The sequence below is a fragment of the Ostrinia furnacalis genome, unplaced genomic scaffold (assembly GCF_004193835.3).
Source record: "Ostrinia furnacalis isolate ACB-3 unplaced genomic scaffold, ASM419383v2 OfSCF1084, whole genome shotgun sequence".
NCBI classification, from domain to species: domain Eukaryota; kingdom Metazoa; phylum Arthropoda; class Insecta; order Lepidoptera; family Crambidae; genus Ostrinia; species Ostrinia furnacalis.
The window spans coordinates 716,142-733,534 of record NW_021131323.1 but is presented as its reverse complement, the minus strand read 5'-3'; the positions used below and the strand labels follow the sequence as shown (position 1 = coordinate 733,534).

The 17,393-nt window shown below is 37.1% G+C and overlaps 2 protein-coding genes across 2 annotated transcripts in view; one reads left to right on the top strand and one right to left on the bottom strand.

Moving 5' to 3' along the window:
- Positions 1-3,415, bottom strand: part of COMMD4 (COMM domain containing 4) — a 54,195-nt gene extending 50,780 nt beyond the window's left edge. Inside the window, exon 1 of the mRNA XM_028302139.1 lies at positions 3,387-3,415. Coding sequence (XP_028157940.1) covers positions 3,387-3,389 — 3 coding nt within the window. The 5' untranslated portion in view covers positions 3,390-3,415. The remainder of the gene's footprint in view (positions 1-3,386) is intronic.
- Tk (tachykinin) overlaps positions 1-17,393 on the top strand; it is a 73,207-nt gene that overhangs the window by 5,555 nt on the left and 50,259 nt on the right. The gene's annotated exons all lie outside the window — the stretch shown is intronic.

Below are 17,393 nucleotides of genomic sequence, written 5' to 3'. Positions count from 1 at the left end.
ATAAATGAATGATTTTAGCTCTGTTAATTCCAGAAGTTAGTTCTATATCCCTTTGTAGGTACTATGACCAAAAACATCAGCTATGGTAAAACTTTATTTAAGTTTGATACACTTTCCTTATTCGCACAAAAGAATTCGGTGCTCTCTCAATATTTCGTAAGGACACTATGATCAATTTTTGCATCCAAGTAAGTACGTACATACGTTGAAAAATATGAACGAACGGGCTCTACCACAACACTTTTTTGTCCCAGTCTTTTTCATGCGTGATGACTAGTATATTTTCAATCGTAAATCGTCACCATTATTATGAAATCTATTTTTGATACATTAGAAATCTATTTTTAAGGTTTTTCATGTCTTTTTTTAATATGAGCTTTTGTTATGCCTTGCAAAAGGTGCTATTGGATTACTCCGGTTGACAGACGGTGTGCTATTTTTTGGGATGAGTTGGATTACGTTCTATTATTTGTTAAATTCCTTTGGTTGATTTACAATATTAGGTGATGAATTTTTGAAAGCTTTTGACAGTCTCTTCTCTTTCAATTAAATCTGTTAGATTGTGGTTCTACATTGAGCATGGAGGAAGTAATTTCGTTATTTTGTCGTTGTATTACAAATCGGGAACATGCTTCCACGTTTGAGAAGTTTGGTCATCGCAAGGACCATTATTCTCATATGCGACTATGTGAAAGCGGTGCAAATATCGTCGTCGTCATCGAACAACGACGAATCGAAAATCGGTTGATAAAAAAGAACACGTCTGGAAACTGCGTTAGAATTATCACATCCGTCGGTGTTTGATTCTGTAGCTTTGATATGTTTATGAATTTTGAAAAATAATAGTAAAGTCATATAATGGAGCTACTTTAGAGTAGTTTAATGCCCAAAAATAGATTATACGGATGAAGACATGCGACGTTGTTTGACGACGTCGACGATATTATGATTTGTGATAACTATGATTGGTTTACCTAATGGTTTAACGTAGGCGCACACCGTTGATTTTTCGTCGGCCGATAGTTTAGTCGGGCAGTTGATCAGTATGGGCATGTATGGGAGTGCACACACTACGCCGATTCGATTTGGCCGATTCTTCATACAATTTAAAATCGGGCACAACTATCGGCCAACTTAAAATCAACGGTGTGCGCCTACTCTTAAAAAGACGCTAGTTGCAAAGTTGCAATACATAACTGGTACTCAGCTAATCTGCACTTTATTACCATGGAACTAGAGCAATTTGTTAAATGCTGGTTCTTACAAGGAACTAATCTATTCCGTGACAATACTAAGTTGTCGAAACGTGTTCTCGCTCTCCAGGGGGCGGTAGTGTGTTAAGTTTAACAATACGTGCGCATCCTAGTATTTCCGAGATAATACCAGACTAAAGTGTCTTTAGAACGTGGTTACTAACTAGCGTGCTAACTAACTAACAGACTCGTATGTTTTGTTTTCAAATATGAGTAGGTACAGCATTATAGCAGTAACCTTGGGGGAGGCCTTTGTCCAGCAGTGGACGTGTTTTGGCTGAAACGAACGAACGAACGAACAGCATTATATGAAAAGGTACAGCATAATATGAGTGTTCGAAATTGTCCAGCTTTCTCGAGCCTCAAGACTTGTACAAAGTACAATAAGTCACGAGTAATTATGTAGGTCATGCAAATGCTGCAATATTTAATTTTATTAACTTGAAGCATTCGCCGATCAGTTCTACTTACACAAGTTCTCAACCTATTAATTAGCGTGCACACAATTGTCAAGATTTATATTGTAATTATTTTAAATAAATAATCAAGAGTTTCAAGAGTTTCCTTCTGTCAAGACAACTACAACACATATCTTGTACCATCGCGTACAAGACTTTCATAAAAACTTTTAACTTTGGTCCCCATAGAAAGTAGAACCACAGTAGAACTAACTTGTAGATTGTTTGTTGCCATGGTGTTACCCCATCGTTAAAATTTTAAGTTGTAACCAAATACTTTTCAGTAAAGTCGACTGGAAAAGTTGTTTACAATAAAAATTGTACCACAATTTGAAAAAAAAAAAACTTTTTATGATATAAATAAATGAATTATACAGGGTGACTTTGTTATCAGTATCCAAATTTTTTAATAAGCTCATTAGAACAATTTGATAATACAACTTTATCGTAATTATTTTTAATTGTAGTATTTTACGCAAAAATAAATATTGAAAGTGTAATCCGCGGGTGCCTATGCCCTATATCTTAAGTTTTAAAGGTTATTGCTTATTTTCGCTCACCATTATGTCTATTAAGCTTTGCAGTTAACTGTGTGTACGTATTTTTCCATGAACGAAGCAAATTTTCCACGTGAGTCAATTTGGAAACTGCGCATAGCGGATGAAAATAAATAAATATGGAGAAAAAAGTCGATCCTGAAAATTTGGATACTGATACAAAAATCACCCTGTATAGGTATTATCCGTTCTTTTAACCTATAAGAGTGTTAGTTTTATGGGTCTAGCGCCTTATTCAGTGAATGCCTGAGATATTCGAGCGACATGGGAGGGTGATTTTGTGACGGTCAAACTTCAGCGAGACTTCATATTTGTAAGCCCTGTCACGTCACAATATAAGGGCGCAAAGCCGCGGACCATTTGTAAGAAACCTGCGATCGCTGAGAGAATGCATTCCAGACTGCTCGATTCGACCAATAAATAATCTTGACTGGAGGAGGGGGCGCGGAATTTTTTGTATGGTCGAAAGGGGGCGCGTCTCAAATAAGTTTGGGAAACAATGTTCTAGATAAAATTGTCCATTCAGTTAACAATACAACTATGTTCTTATCACAACACTTGTCGAAGCGTACTCAGTTTGGTCTCCAGGGGCGGTAGTGTTAACTTTCAACAATACTAAAGCATCCTAGTTTATTTCTGAGATAATGATACCTGCACTAAAGTACCTATAGTATCTTTAAAACATGTAGTTTCTTATGTAATTTGGGTGTTTGCTCCCAAATGCATTGATTGTATTACTACAAAGTCGGTTTTTTTTTGCAAGACAAGGCAGGTATCTGACCGCAATCGTTGATGTTATGTGAGATTCAGTCTAGGATGGTACACATCTGCCCTGTAAGTGCCGGAAAGGCCCGGATTATAGTGTTACACTTTAGTAAGTTTGACACGTTGAAAGTTGATGAATAACGTAGTTTACGGCAATCTACAACAGTACGTTTCTACAGAAACTTCCTGCCCCGTACAACCAAACTGTGGAACGGACTGTCGTCTGCGGTGTTTCCGGACAGATACAACCTGCAAGCTTTCAAGAAGAGAGTGTATCTTCACCTTAAAGGCCGGCAACGCACCTGTAACGCCCCTGGGTCTGCGGGTGTCTATGGACGACGGTAATCACTTACCATCGGGTGATCCGTCTGCTCGTTTGCCTCCTGTCAAATAAAAAAAAAAAAGTTTATTAAGTTATTCATTCGAGCAAAACACGTAGAGCATTTTTAATTTACAGAAACTTTTAATAATACTAACTTTTATAAATGAAATACCATTTTACTGTTCGGATGAGTCCATGAAATATTTATGTCTTTTAAATATACGAAACATTTATTTTATTACTCACATCAAAAAACAATTTTGTTTATCATGAAATACTTACTAGTGCCTGTGTAAATTCATGTTACTTATAAAATATGTACTTTATATGTATGTATGTATTTTCATCTTGTCTTTTTTATATGCCTATGGATTTCATGACTTTTTTATTACTTATTAGGTAACATAACAATGAGAAAATATGAACCCTAAAGTGCAGAATATTCTCGCGATACAAAGTAGCTATAAATCTATTAAAAGTCATACACTTAACAAGTAAATATTTTCCCAGCTCGAAGGAAGAACTAACCAACGATGACGTCACAGACTCGTTATAAATCTACATTATATTGTGACGTCACGTATGAACATTAGAAAAGAAAGAACGAAGTTTGCTCCTGATACACTTTTAAAGAAAATAGAAAAGTAACTAACGCCCGTATCTACAAACCATGCTTACTTAAGTGAAGCGGCAAATCGAACGCACAGCGTTAATAGAGCTCTGTGATTGGTTCGTGTGTCACCCTGTGTGTCCACGTGCACTGTGACACCTCATAGTAATGTTTGTGAATACGGGCGTAAGACTCAATAGGTTCTGATGAACTTTTAGATAAATATTATTGTGACATTTACCAGTGACTATCTACCACATGGGCGACGGTAATCACTTACCATCAGGTNCCGAAATCGGTCGGATGGATCATCACCATCAGGTGATCCATCTGCTCGTTTACCTCCTGTCACATAAAAAACAAAAAAAAAAACATATCAGAGGCACATGTGATACCAAGTCAATTCACTTATTAATCTGACAGATAAGTTTCAAATAGACTGTCAGAGACTCTACCAGCAAGTGGTGAAAAGGGACCTAACTTTCTTCGTCTTCATTACGAAAATTATTACTAAATAAATCTAGGTTATTTAGGAAGGTGTACTAATGAATGGTAAAGTTATTTTCCCCAAAGCACAAAGATTATATTGAGTTAGGAAGACGATATTGATTAGCCTGTTTACCTAGAATCTGAACGAACCGAACTGGTTACATAATTAGTAATATTAATTATGGTTAATAATACTGGTATAATCTATATTAAGTAACTAGCCGCCGCCCGCGACTTCGTTCGCGTTGATCCCGTTTTACCCCCTTAGGAGTTGAATTTTGCAAAATCCCGTCTTAGTGAGCACCTACGTTCTAAAAGGAACCTCCATGCAAAATTTGAGACTTTTAGCACTTGTAGTCAATCAGTCAGTCAATCAGTGAGCTTCCGCTTTTATCGATATACCTACATTGTTTGTTGTTCTGAATAAAATTAAAATACATCTGCGTCCTAGAGTAGATCATAAATTGTTCGTGGTGTTACTAAACATTTTAGAAGCATAAGGCTAAGAACTTACGGCGCGATTTTCACCCGCGCCTGCGGCGGTTGTGGAATTGCGGTTTTATTTCAAAACTCACGGGAGCGGTTATTTGCGCGGTTATTCTAAGAACTCACGACGGGATTTTAAATCGCGCCGCGTGCTAAATCACTGGTACAAAATGGCCGCCCGCCGATCGAGCGGTTTTTGCGCGGTTTTCGCACGGGCGAAAACCGCCAAGCGGGACCCGATTACAACCGCGCCCGCTGCGGGTGAAAACCGCATCGTGAGTTGTGCATTAGTTTTTACATAAGTATCTGCATTCTACAGAAGCTGCGGGCCTGCAACCGCCGCGGGCGCCAGTGAGAATCGCGCCATGAGTTCTTAGCCTNTATAGCCTAAGATCCTTTTCCGAGTGGTTAGAGTTGGACCTTCTCGACCTAGGTCTATTCCGGACTAGACCTATTGTATTCCCCGGTGGGAAAATGAAGAACTTTCTAAGATTCTAGGTATTGGAGCCATCTGATTGTACGGAAAGGAAGGCGAGGGACACCTCGATCTTGGTCTGATTGAGCCATATCAGATGGCTATAGTGGCTTATGAAATCTGGCAGTAGGGATGCGATTTGAAGTCACGCCTCACACAGTCGAAGAAGATAGGCAAACGCAAACGGATTGAAATGAAATTGTTCCTTTACTTATAGGCGCAAAGAATAAAACAGTGCATATCACGTTTTCTCTCACACTCACACTGGTTATATGTGACATCACACAGAGGCAGGCATAGCGTTGTTTGTAATACGTATTAATTAATAAAATATTAGCGTGTGTGCATCTCTGTTTCAAAAATTACACAAGTCTTTGCGTCGAGTTATTATGTTTTTATTTTTCAAAATCACAGCTTTTCTTAATATGATAAAGAATATTTCTACAAAGGTACAGACAATAACCGACTAAACAAAAAGAAATTTATAAGGCTTAAATGTATGGAACTGTTACTATGCAATTTTTAGAAAATGCAACCTTGCTGCATCATGTTCAATATTACACATTTCCTGAAAGCAAATGGATACATTTCCATTTAAAACGATAGTTTTCAATTTGTTTTGTACCATGTCCGTTTATGTTTGCATTTGCGAGACATACATATTTATTACCAAACATGAATAACTGACTGTATTTTTTTTTGTGTTTGTGAATATCAATTAGATTTCTGTTTGAAAGTGTTATCGATGAGTAAACCTAGATTTAATTCTACCTATACAATACATTATGTAATTAACCTTATAAGAGCAGCGTATGACGTCCACCCACGAAGTGGACCAAGGTCCTCATAAAGGAAGCAAGGAGGCGCTGGATGCAGGCCGCTATCAACCGGTCATTATGGAATTGGGGGAGGCCATGTTCAGTAGTGGACGACCTAATGGCTGAAATGATGATGAACTAACTACAAAAACTGGGAATAGAATCTCCTTACTGACCTAAGAGATTGTTCGCAGAACTAGTTTTGTTAACTCTTAAGTTTTGACCACACATCGGCATATAGCTCGTAGAGACGATGGCTGTTGGCAGAAAAGTTCTCGAGTGGCGACCACGGGCTGGAAGACGTAGCGTGGGCAGGCCTCCTACTAGGTGGACCGACGATCTCGTAAAGGTCCCACGGAAGAGCCTGGATGCGGGCAGCGCAGGACCGTGCATTGTGGAAAATCTTGGAGGAGGCCTTTGTCCAGCAGTGGATGTCATTTGGCTGAAACGAACGAACGAACGACCATTGATCACATCAAGTTTACTGTGGAATCTTATGCCTTTTACTTCGTACGATTTTGCATCAAAATCGTACAGCCTAAAACGTAGTTGTGCGAATAAACGGCCTCAGCAATTGTCACAAAAATACACAGCCCACTGGGTCGCCTCCGCCAACTTTTCCAGACAAAAAATGCCTCTCGTTTTTTATTTATTTTTTGTAAAACAGTCTCAAATCAGAAGGGCACTACATAATGGCCGACAGTCCTTTGCGGATCGGATAGTTCGATAGATCCCTTCTCGAATATAGGGAAACACTTTTTCCCAATAGAGGTCGGAATGATATTTTTATTTTCCTTTTGTTCGGTAAATGTATTTGCTGGGACGATTTCTTACCATTTAAAACTTCTTATTTATTTCGTCAGTACAAATATTTTGGGACTAAAATAAATCAATAAGTAGTTTAAAAGATAATTTTAACGGAAAAAATAAAATGTCTATTTATTTATTTAGGTTTAAGCACGGTAATAATATCATACAGTATTGTAACTTCATATAAACAGACGAAACAAGAACTTTCTTTCGAAATTCAAATCTCGGTATGCGCTCGGTATGCAAAAGTCGGGGGTGTCGCGAATGGCCGAATGGACGTCGCGTCGCTGGCCAAGTGTTAAAAATGATAAAACTGATTGAATTTGACTGACCGTCATTTACGGTCAAATTGGTCAAAAACTAGTCAAATTGTCATTTTCAGTCAGTTTGATTTGAAATGAAAATTATATTGTATTAAACCAGCTTTTGCCCACGACTTCACTCGCCCGAAATTAACGAAACAGATCATTATGATTATTAAAGTTTCAAAATTATTTATGTAGTTTTAAATAAATTAAATCTACTAATCACAAAACAACACACATTTTTAACCTATTCCATTCACAAAGTATTTTGTTTGTCTAACTAATTAAAAAAATACAATCACAAAACTAGATAGAAATTCTAAGTGGGCAGATGTAATTAAACTGGGTACTGTAGGTGGGCAGCCCTATCGCATGTTATCATACTGTGACGTACCGCGCGACTGTTGACATTTATTTCAAAAATATGGCCGAGTTGGAATACTGTATAGATAGTATTACCGTGGTTTAAGCCTTGTTTCATAACGTGTCCCGTAAAGTGTTGTAAGTAATGTATATTGTTTCAATTATCATCAACTCAAAAATATTAATTAAAATTAATTGCGGTGAAATACATGCCTTTTTTGCATAAAAATCTCTTTATTAACTATCTAATACATCACTAGTTTGGTGACATAATATGTAGGTAAACACGTTTAGTTTTGAGAGATTAAAACCTTTTACATTCTTAGTTTAATGATTTGTAATTGTGGCCGTACCTACTTTGGAGTTAGACCATTGCAATGTGTCTCAATGTGCAGTCAAGTCTTAGATGTAAGGCTAGTTTTAGATTAAGTCACGCGCCGCGGCTCGAGTTAGGAACTATATTAGCCTTGCTTGCAATTTTGTCTGCACAGTGGTGCTGCCTTCATTGCGGTCTAAAATTAAGGCAATTGGTTCAAGTACCTTATATAAACTAGCATTGAGAGAGAAAGAGAGAAAGAGGGTGGATAGGAGAACATTTCAAACTTAGTAAAGTCTCAATTATTAAATTAAAATGGCGACAAAAATTACATATCAGAAGTCTTTTTAAATTACATCTTAGAAAATAATCTTCAACTACAATAAAATTTTATAGTTTTTTATTATGAACAAATTAAAATGTATGTTTGTTTTTCTCTTCTTTTTAATATATTTTTTATTGTACCTACAACATCCTAAGACTGTATCACACTAGCACTTATCGAGTGACTACGAGAGCCTGTTACGGTTTTCGTAGCTAACTTACTACGAGCAAGTTCATACTGCTCATGCAGCAAGACATGACGTTCGCAATAGAAAAAAAAAATATTTAGGATATTTGTATCTCGTTTGCAAAGAACGGTAGTTGATGTTTTTTTAGGTAATTTAACAGTAATGGATCTTTTAGTATGGGAAAGCCAAAAAAATATATCATACAGGGTGACTTTGAAATCGCTGGCATCCTTTTAAAATAAGACTCTACTCATGATACGGTACAAAGTGCATTCCCCAAATATTAGACAAATCCCGACCCCTATCCTCCTATCCTATCTACTTTTACTTACGTTCAAAGTAACTAATCTAACAGCTATGTCAGCGGATGAGGCAATTTTGGAACCGACTGCCCGTATCGCACTCGCTTCGAACTCGCAAATCGCCAGTGTGATACAACCCTAAGAGGCTTGGCGTTAATTGCATTACACCCTGTATAACAAGCCACCTACTCAACGCCGCCTCAAAGACTGACATAAGTGCCGGATTGAGCTTTCAGATCTTCCTTATTCGATTCAAATAACATGGGAATATACTCTTACGTTAATAACTTTTACTTATCTCACTCGTCTTTCCAGGAAATTNCTAATCGCGCTTGAGGCAAATCTCCCATACGTGGAATCTGGGTCTTACATTTCTTTATGCGACAAAACATACATTTAGACACGATCGCTTTTACAGTGGGTCTCAATCGTATCAACCAATATCTTTGTTTCAGTTCGTTAACAACTGTCTCTTGACTCCCATGTGCGGCCTTAACATGGTAGTGTCGTGCGATGAGCTGAGCAACTGGATTACGCCCGTCTAGGATAATAGGCTTTTTTGCTTCCAGGGCTACATCTAATGCAGCATCAATACGGCCTCCAACGCGAAGTAGGCCTGTTTCATCCAACACTGGAGTCAAGGTAAGTAATTTACTATTCCGTGGTATACTTTTACCTTCGTTTATTGCATCAAGTTCCGCACCAAAGGATTCATTCTGTGCGTAGCGCAGTAGCAGGTGTTCCGCCCGGTCCATAGCNATTAAAATAAATTGCGGTGAAATACATGCCTTTTGTGCATAAAAATCTCTTTATTAACTATCTAATACATCACTAGTTTGGTGACATAATATGTAGGTAAACACGTTTAGATTTGAGAGATTAAAACCTTTTACATTCTTAGTTTAATGTTTTGTAATTGTGGCCGTACCTACTTTGGACTTAGACCATTGCAATGTGTCTCAATGTGCAGTCAAGTCTTAGATGTAAGGCTAGTTTTAGATTAAGTCACGCGCCGCGTTCGAGTTAGGAACTATATTAGCCTTGCTTGCAATTTTGTCTGCACAGTGGTGCTGCCTTCATTGCGGTCTAAAATTAAGGCAATTGGTTCAAATACCTTGTAAACCAGCATTTCCCTTATAGGAGAGAGAGAGAGAAAGAGGGCGATAGGAGTACATTTCAAATTCCTTAATGGAGTAAAATCTGAAAGACTAGAGATATGGCGTCAAAAAAATTACATCTTAGAAAACTTCAACTACAGTAAAATTTTAAAGTTAACTTTTTTTATAATGAACTAAATAAACTGTTTGATTGTTTTTCTCTTCTTTTTTGGTTTTTTTTTCTTGTATCTACAACATCTAAAGACTATACCTATCACACTAGTACTTTTCGAGCGACTACGAGAGCCTGCTACAGTTTTCGTAGCAAGAGTGCATTTATAACTTGCTACGAGCAAATATGAGCAGCAAGCCTACAAACGTCAAGGCTAGACACAATTTTATATAGGATATTTGTATCTCGTTTGTTGCATGTTTATTTTTTATCCACAACGAGGAAGCTCATGGCCTATATCTCACCTGATGGTAAGTTTTTCAGATAATTAAACAGTAAGTTTGTTCAAATGGATATTATGGTATGGGAGAGCCGTAAAATCATTTATGTATGGAGTCGACAGTTCTGAAGGTTACTGATTTTAAAAGGGTTTTGTTAAGAAAATAAGAATCTGATGACTACTCTATCGTGTCGCACTCGCTTTAAGATCGTAAATCGCCAGTGTAATACAACCCTAAGAGGCTTGGCGTTAATTGCATTACACCCTGTATAACAAGCCACCTACTCAACGCTGCCTCAAAGACTGACATAAGTGCTGGATTGAGCTTTCAGATCTTCCTTATTCGATTCAAATAACATGGGAATATACTCTTACGTTAATAACTTTTACTTATCTCACTCGTCTTTCCAGGAAATTGATTAAGATCCGCAATGTTTTCGAGAAATGTATCAGTACTCAAGTCTTGTGTTAGGTAGGTATTAATTACATTATACTAAAATTCGGATGATATAATTATAGAGAGTATTCGCAATGTGCAAAGATTACACGCAAAACCACACACTCAGAATTCACTCATCAATTTGTTTATTACCCACCTCATATAGTTAAGTCTCATTAGCATTTACCGGTTCTGGTACACTTGCGCGAAAGACATTAGCACGTAGACACTAGCGCAAAAAGCCATTTGCGCACTAGCGCGAATGGACGTTAGCGCGAAAAGACATGAGCGCGAAAGACACTGGCTTTTCGCGCTAGTGTCTTCGCGCCAATGTCTTTCGCGCTAGTGTTTTTCGCGCAAGTGTCCCGATACGGCATTTACCATGTCAAATACAGACTGAGTTCTTTAACACGTTGGACGCCACGCGGCTCACCGGTGAGCCTCGAACAATACAATTTTCATTGTGTCTAGCGTCTCGGCGTTCAATGACTTAAAAACAAAATCAAAAATACCTACCACTTAACAAAACTCTGGACTGAAATCGGTCAATAGAACTTTTTCTAGTTTATGCAGCTTCCACATTCATTGAGCTTTCATTTTGTTATTGACAATGAAAAATGTGCTTTACCTACCTACTCACGATTTCGTAATGGATGCGCCATCACACATGAACTTTTATCTCTCTCTTTCTCTCTCTCTCTCTATTAGAATAGAATAGAACAGATTAGAATACCTAAAGAAAGAGCTACCATAGCATAGCTTTGTATTCATTCAACGATAAGAGATAATAAAAGTAAAAGTTTTCACCACGCGTTGTTACACAAAAACGAAAAAGTATGGCGCCCAACAAACTACTAGTTCTAGTAACTAGTATAGTATAGTTGCATCCGTTTAAAAACTTCAAACTGCGACCCATTGTGATAGGTACATTGGTGCAACTAGTTGAATGCACTTGTGTGGGAACCGCTGGAATGGTGTGACAACTTTGTGCAATTTCGGTCACAATGAAAATATTTATTTTGTATTTGAAATTTAAGTTTTGATAATAACTACGCGTAATTTAGATGTCTTTTTTATACAATGGCTACATGAAACCTAAGTAATGAACTCTAGTGGTAGAGTTAGATAAAATGATTACCCAAAATGGGTATTTATTATTCTCGTCATTTTTTTTAAAAGGATTTAATAAATAAAAAATACGTAAGTCCTTTGGTAAAACTAAACAAAATACAAAATACATTGTAGGAGTTCGAACTAAAATTGATGGAGTACTTTTTATTTGCTTTGAAGTAATAGATGAGTAAGTATTAAATCGAAATAAGATTTTTATCCACCAAAATTTTGCTAGGCAGGCTCTGCCAATCACATTTATGTAAAGAAAATTACATATTAGTAAGTATATTACATGGATAGTACCTATCCATGTAATATACTTAATAGAGCATCTTGTAATACAATTAACAGCTGATATAGCGTTCAGACTAACGTGTACTAATCCATTTGGGAATCAAGAATCAAGATCAATAAGCCTACGTCTAGCGGGGTAGTCCAATTAGCTAAAACTAGTTTATGTAGGGTAGGGATAGAAATGATTAGTGTAATTTGTGATACCTTGGTCACAGGATACTTGGTCCAGTGGTTGGATATTTGGACTTAAGAGTCCTAGATTCGATTCAAAGGTGGGACATGAATAGTTTAATCAATTAGTGTGTTTGTTCCCAATCTAATTGGAGTTTTCCAGACTTAAAATAAATAGATTCCCTTTAACAAGTGCGCGTTTTGAACGATGCTACGAGTATATCTACATACCTACTGCATAGCATACATCATTATCATCATTAAGTATTAGTTTGTTTATCCTTTACTAAAGGAGAACAGTTCTCTCTAATTTACCAAACTTTTAGACTTGACCTCAACTTTCCACCCAAGGAAGACTGCGTATGGCATAGGTTTTACTTGATCCTGTCAATTAATACTATAGTTAGACAAACTAAAAGTCTGAGGGTTATATTAATACTAGCTGTGCCCGCGACTTCGTACGCGTGAAAACCCGTTTTAGCAACATTTTTCATTGTTGCTCTGCTCCTATTGATCGTAGCGTGATGTTATAGCCTTCCTCAATAAATGGGCTATCTAACACTGAAAGAATTTTTCAAATCGGACCAGTAGTCCCGGAGATTAGCGCGTTCAAGTAGACAAACAAACAACAAAAAAAACTCTTTAACTTTATAATATTAGTATAGATATGGATTTTCCCTGTTTAATTTCCGTCAATTTCAACCATTTCCTTGTCACATGCGTAAAGTTACTCACACGGTGTGAGTCACACCCAAAGAAGCTCCTTTAAAAAATCAACATTTTGTATCCGAATACAACTCAAGCCCGCGGCGTCTCTCGTCACAAGAACCGATCCTCTGCGGTGGCTGAGTGGCGATAAGCCGACAATCCTCAAGCCTTAAGTGCCTGGATTGCAAACGAGAGCCCTCATATTGCTATTGCCATGATATTTATAATGCCAGTTTGAAGTTTTCTTTGACAAAAATAAATATTTTTTTGTGACATCACTTGCCTACTTACTTTTTATCTATATAAAAGCGAAAGGTCACTGACTGACTTACTCACTCATCACGAAATCTCAGAAACTACAAGTGCTAGGAGTCCCTTGCATGGGGGTTCCTTTTAGAACGTAGGTGCTCACTAAAAATGGATTTTACAAAACTCCACCCGTGGGGGCTAAAACGGGATCCACGCGTACGAAGTCGCGGGTGGCCGCTAGTTTGTATATTGTTAGCTAGTTTTATTAAATAGTTATGTACACAAACATACAATGAAATAATTTATATTTTTACACAACATTAATATTATTGAGCCTTCATTATCATTAATGTTAATTTCATGGAAAATCCACAAGTCCAAAGAGTAATTAAAATTCATACCCCATTAATAAAAGTTACACCCTTGTTGAACTCTGGTTTAAATTGTCATTTATTACGAAATGCCATTTTAATCCAGTGTTCAATTTTATTATTGGATGGAGTAAAAATGTATCATTCCAACAATGATCTCGCCCAAGGATTCCATAATGACCGGTCTTTGCTGCCCGCATACGGGTGCTTTCTGCGACTGCAGGTAAAAGTTTATGTTCGTTCGCGAACTTAACTTTGCGAATAGAATTGCGAATTGCTTGCATTCGTTTGAAGACATTCGTTACACGATTCTCGCTGGTTAAACCCGTAGGTACTTTCGGTAGTATATAACTACCCAGAATTAGGTAGCAGGAAGGCGCTATATACAGGCCGCTACCAACCGGGCGAAGTGGAAGTCATTGAGGGAGGCTTATGTTCAGCAGTGGACGTCCTATGGCTGAAACGATGATGATGACGATGATGATCCAGAATTACAACGCTTAAAGCTGCGGACGCGCTTGTTTAATACACGAAGAGTACCTACGTATATTATACATACATTCTGCCAAGGCCATCAATACTGCAGTAAATATTGAATGCCATGCTCGGTACGTTCCCCCGAGAGCTTGTTAATAGATGCTGCGACGCGGTCATATCCGTGCATTAGTGGTTAACAGTTGACAAGCTCGCTTGTACAGCCTATACATACTAACCTGATGTATTACATGTGCCTTTATACTAATGCTAAATAAATATAGCGGCTAGTAAAAACAAATAAATAAATACCAACACTATGTTTTACTACATATATACGACGTCTACTGCTGGACAAAGGCCTCACCCAAGGTTTTCCATAATGAACGGTTCTGCGCTGCCCGCATCCAGGCTCTTCCCGCGACCTTTACCAGATCGTCGGTCCACCTAGTAGGAGGCCTGCCCACGCTACTTCAGTTTTTGCTTTTATATAATACGAAGTTTATGAAACACAACTGGGAGTTCCCATTCAGATAATTCTTTAGCTAGTTATTGGACGTTAGTTTATAAACTTACCAAAAAAAGATTTATACAGCGACTCCTAGACGACAAAACGTTTCAGTTACATTAAGTTTAAAAACTGGTAGAAGTTATTATAGGTCAATAGTTAAATAATCGGTAGTATAAAATAACATTAAGTTTTATGCGAATGCGCCAACTTCACACCGGCTGGAAAAGTGAGGAATATAAAGTTTTATGACGATATAAAATATTTTTAATGGAATCGTTTCGCATCAAAAATTATTGTTTACGTCGACACTTCTTGTTTAAATTAATGATATGTAAAACTTACAGTGACGCCAATCCACGGGATTACTATTATTATCTACTAATGAAATTAATGATGATAAAAACAAATGAGTGACACAAAGTGGGAGCTTTTTTAAGCCCCGTTAGATATAAAGAGGCATAATGAAATAAACCGATAAACCTCTGTTTTAAAAGTTCCAATATGTTTTATCCCGTAAAAGGCCCTGAATAATTCATGTAACATTTAAAAAACGATTCCCAATTTCCTGTTATCCCAACCAAGAAAATGGCGGCGCATCTTTTGAAAGCTTCCAAATACATTATAACGGACAAAATCATTTTTGTATTATTTGTACCTAATTAAAAGCAAAAGCTTTTTAAGCTCTACCTTCTGGTTTGAGTTTGGATTTCAAATAAGTATGCAAGAGTGACATTGGTTATTTGTATTGGTAAAATGGCTCACATTTTTGTTCCGAGACAGTGAGATTGATGCAAAAAGTTATTCTACCTTAATATTACCATTTTTTTAAATAGATAAATACTATATTATATATTTCATTATAAAATTCGGCACTGCAATAATATCGTCAGACAATAATAAGTTTATTTAAGAAACTGTCAAAGACAAGAACGTCCTTCCAAAAGGACGGAACAGCTGTAGTACGCTTAACTCTAATGGCGCAGCCCTTTCTCCACAAATGAGTCCGGTAATGGCGGACGTCCAATTCACGCAAGATTCGTAATTTTTGCGACAATTTTCACCCACCGCCTATAAATAGGACAAAATTAAGTTACAACACTTCGCACAGGGTGAATAGGGTAATTGTACCAGAATTATTAAATGTCATTAAGAAATTATGCAAAATGTTAGCAAGTTAGGGTTTTAATAGTTTGAAACCTGTGCTCAGACTGCTTCGTTTACGAGTTAAAATTGGGTTTCAGTGTGAGTAAAAGTTACTATTGAAACGTTTTCGGCTAATTAGAAGTTTCACAAGTTTCTACAACTAACAAAATATTTAATATTAACTTGCTACATGTCGGTGGCAACTTACGAGTAATTTTACTCATGAATAATTTGGAGTTACGAAAAATGAATTTTAATGACTTGATGATGCGTTTCATATGTAAATAGATGTTTTCTGAGACACAATTTAAGGTGATCTTTTAAGGTGAAACTTTTATGATTTTTTTCATCGTGTTGCAGCATGAAAAAGCAAAGAAACCTGAAAAAGAGTCTAGATTAAAACTCTGTAACTCTACCATATGATTACAAAATCTTCAGCCTCACTTAAAAAAAAACCTAAGCAAAAGTTCAAGAGGAAAATGAGTGAGGTATAATAAATTATCGCCTAAAATCTCATTGTATAACATACACCCACCTCATTAAAACAGTAATCAATCAGAAACAAATCTAGTGTACTCCAATCTTGTGTGCATAGGATAGCGAGTCCTAAATAAAGAACTAGTTTAAATAGATGAAAAATGTTGAGCGCACCTGGCGCGGTATCGATTGACTGAAGAAAGCTAATCCACGACTTGGCCGCAGCGAGTGTTGACAGAATACTTCAGCGACCCAATGTTTCCCGCCCCTGAAAGCGTTTTACCTGTACCAACAGTTGGTGAGCCATGCATTTGGCGCGAACTAGCGCCGATTGGAAACGATTTTGCTCCGCTTGACTGAAACTGAAATCGACAGCAAGTGATAGCGACTGGGTTTCAGCATAATAAAATAAAGTAGAATATTTTGAGGATGGTATTACTGAAGATACGTAACCCGTCAGGGTTGTCCCAAATGCAACTTGCAGCTGTGGTTGTACTTTCGAAATCTAAGGTCAATAAATTATTTAGAGAGTCGATTTTTGAGCCAAATTGTGAGGAAGAAAACAGATCGTAAAGTGAACTCATAGGGGAAAGATAAATGTGTTTAAATCTAATTACATATTACTATCTTCTCCAACATGTTTGACTTTCGAAGACATAGGTTGCTATTCAAGCATGTAAGTAAAATTAAACTAGGTAGTTATATTACATGAATAATTACTGATAATGTACAAGAATGCACAATGAATTTGCCACTTTTCCAGAAGCGAGGATTCAAATGGCTACCTTTTATGAACCTTATTGCTTAGCAACAAATGTTGTTTTACAATCGACGTGTGAACTGTCTGCCTGCGTATGCGATTCTGACCGTTAGCATATTCATAGGAAGTGGCTGAGACGTTTCATTGATGTCATTGGAGTAACAGATGCCTTGTCTCTTTTGGACTAATTAGGCCCCAAGCGAAATGAACACAATAATTTTATTTTAGTTGTTGGGACACATCTCTAAGCAAATGCTTACAGGCATACTTATTAAAAGCAGCCACAAATTATA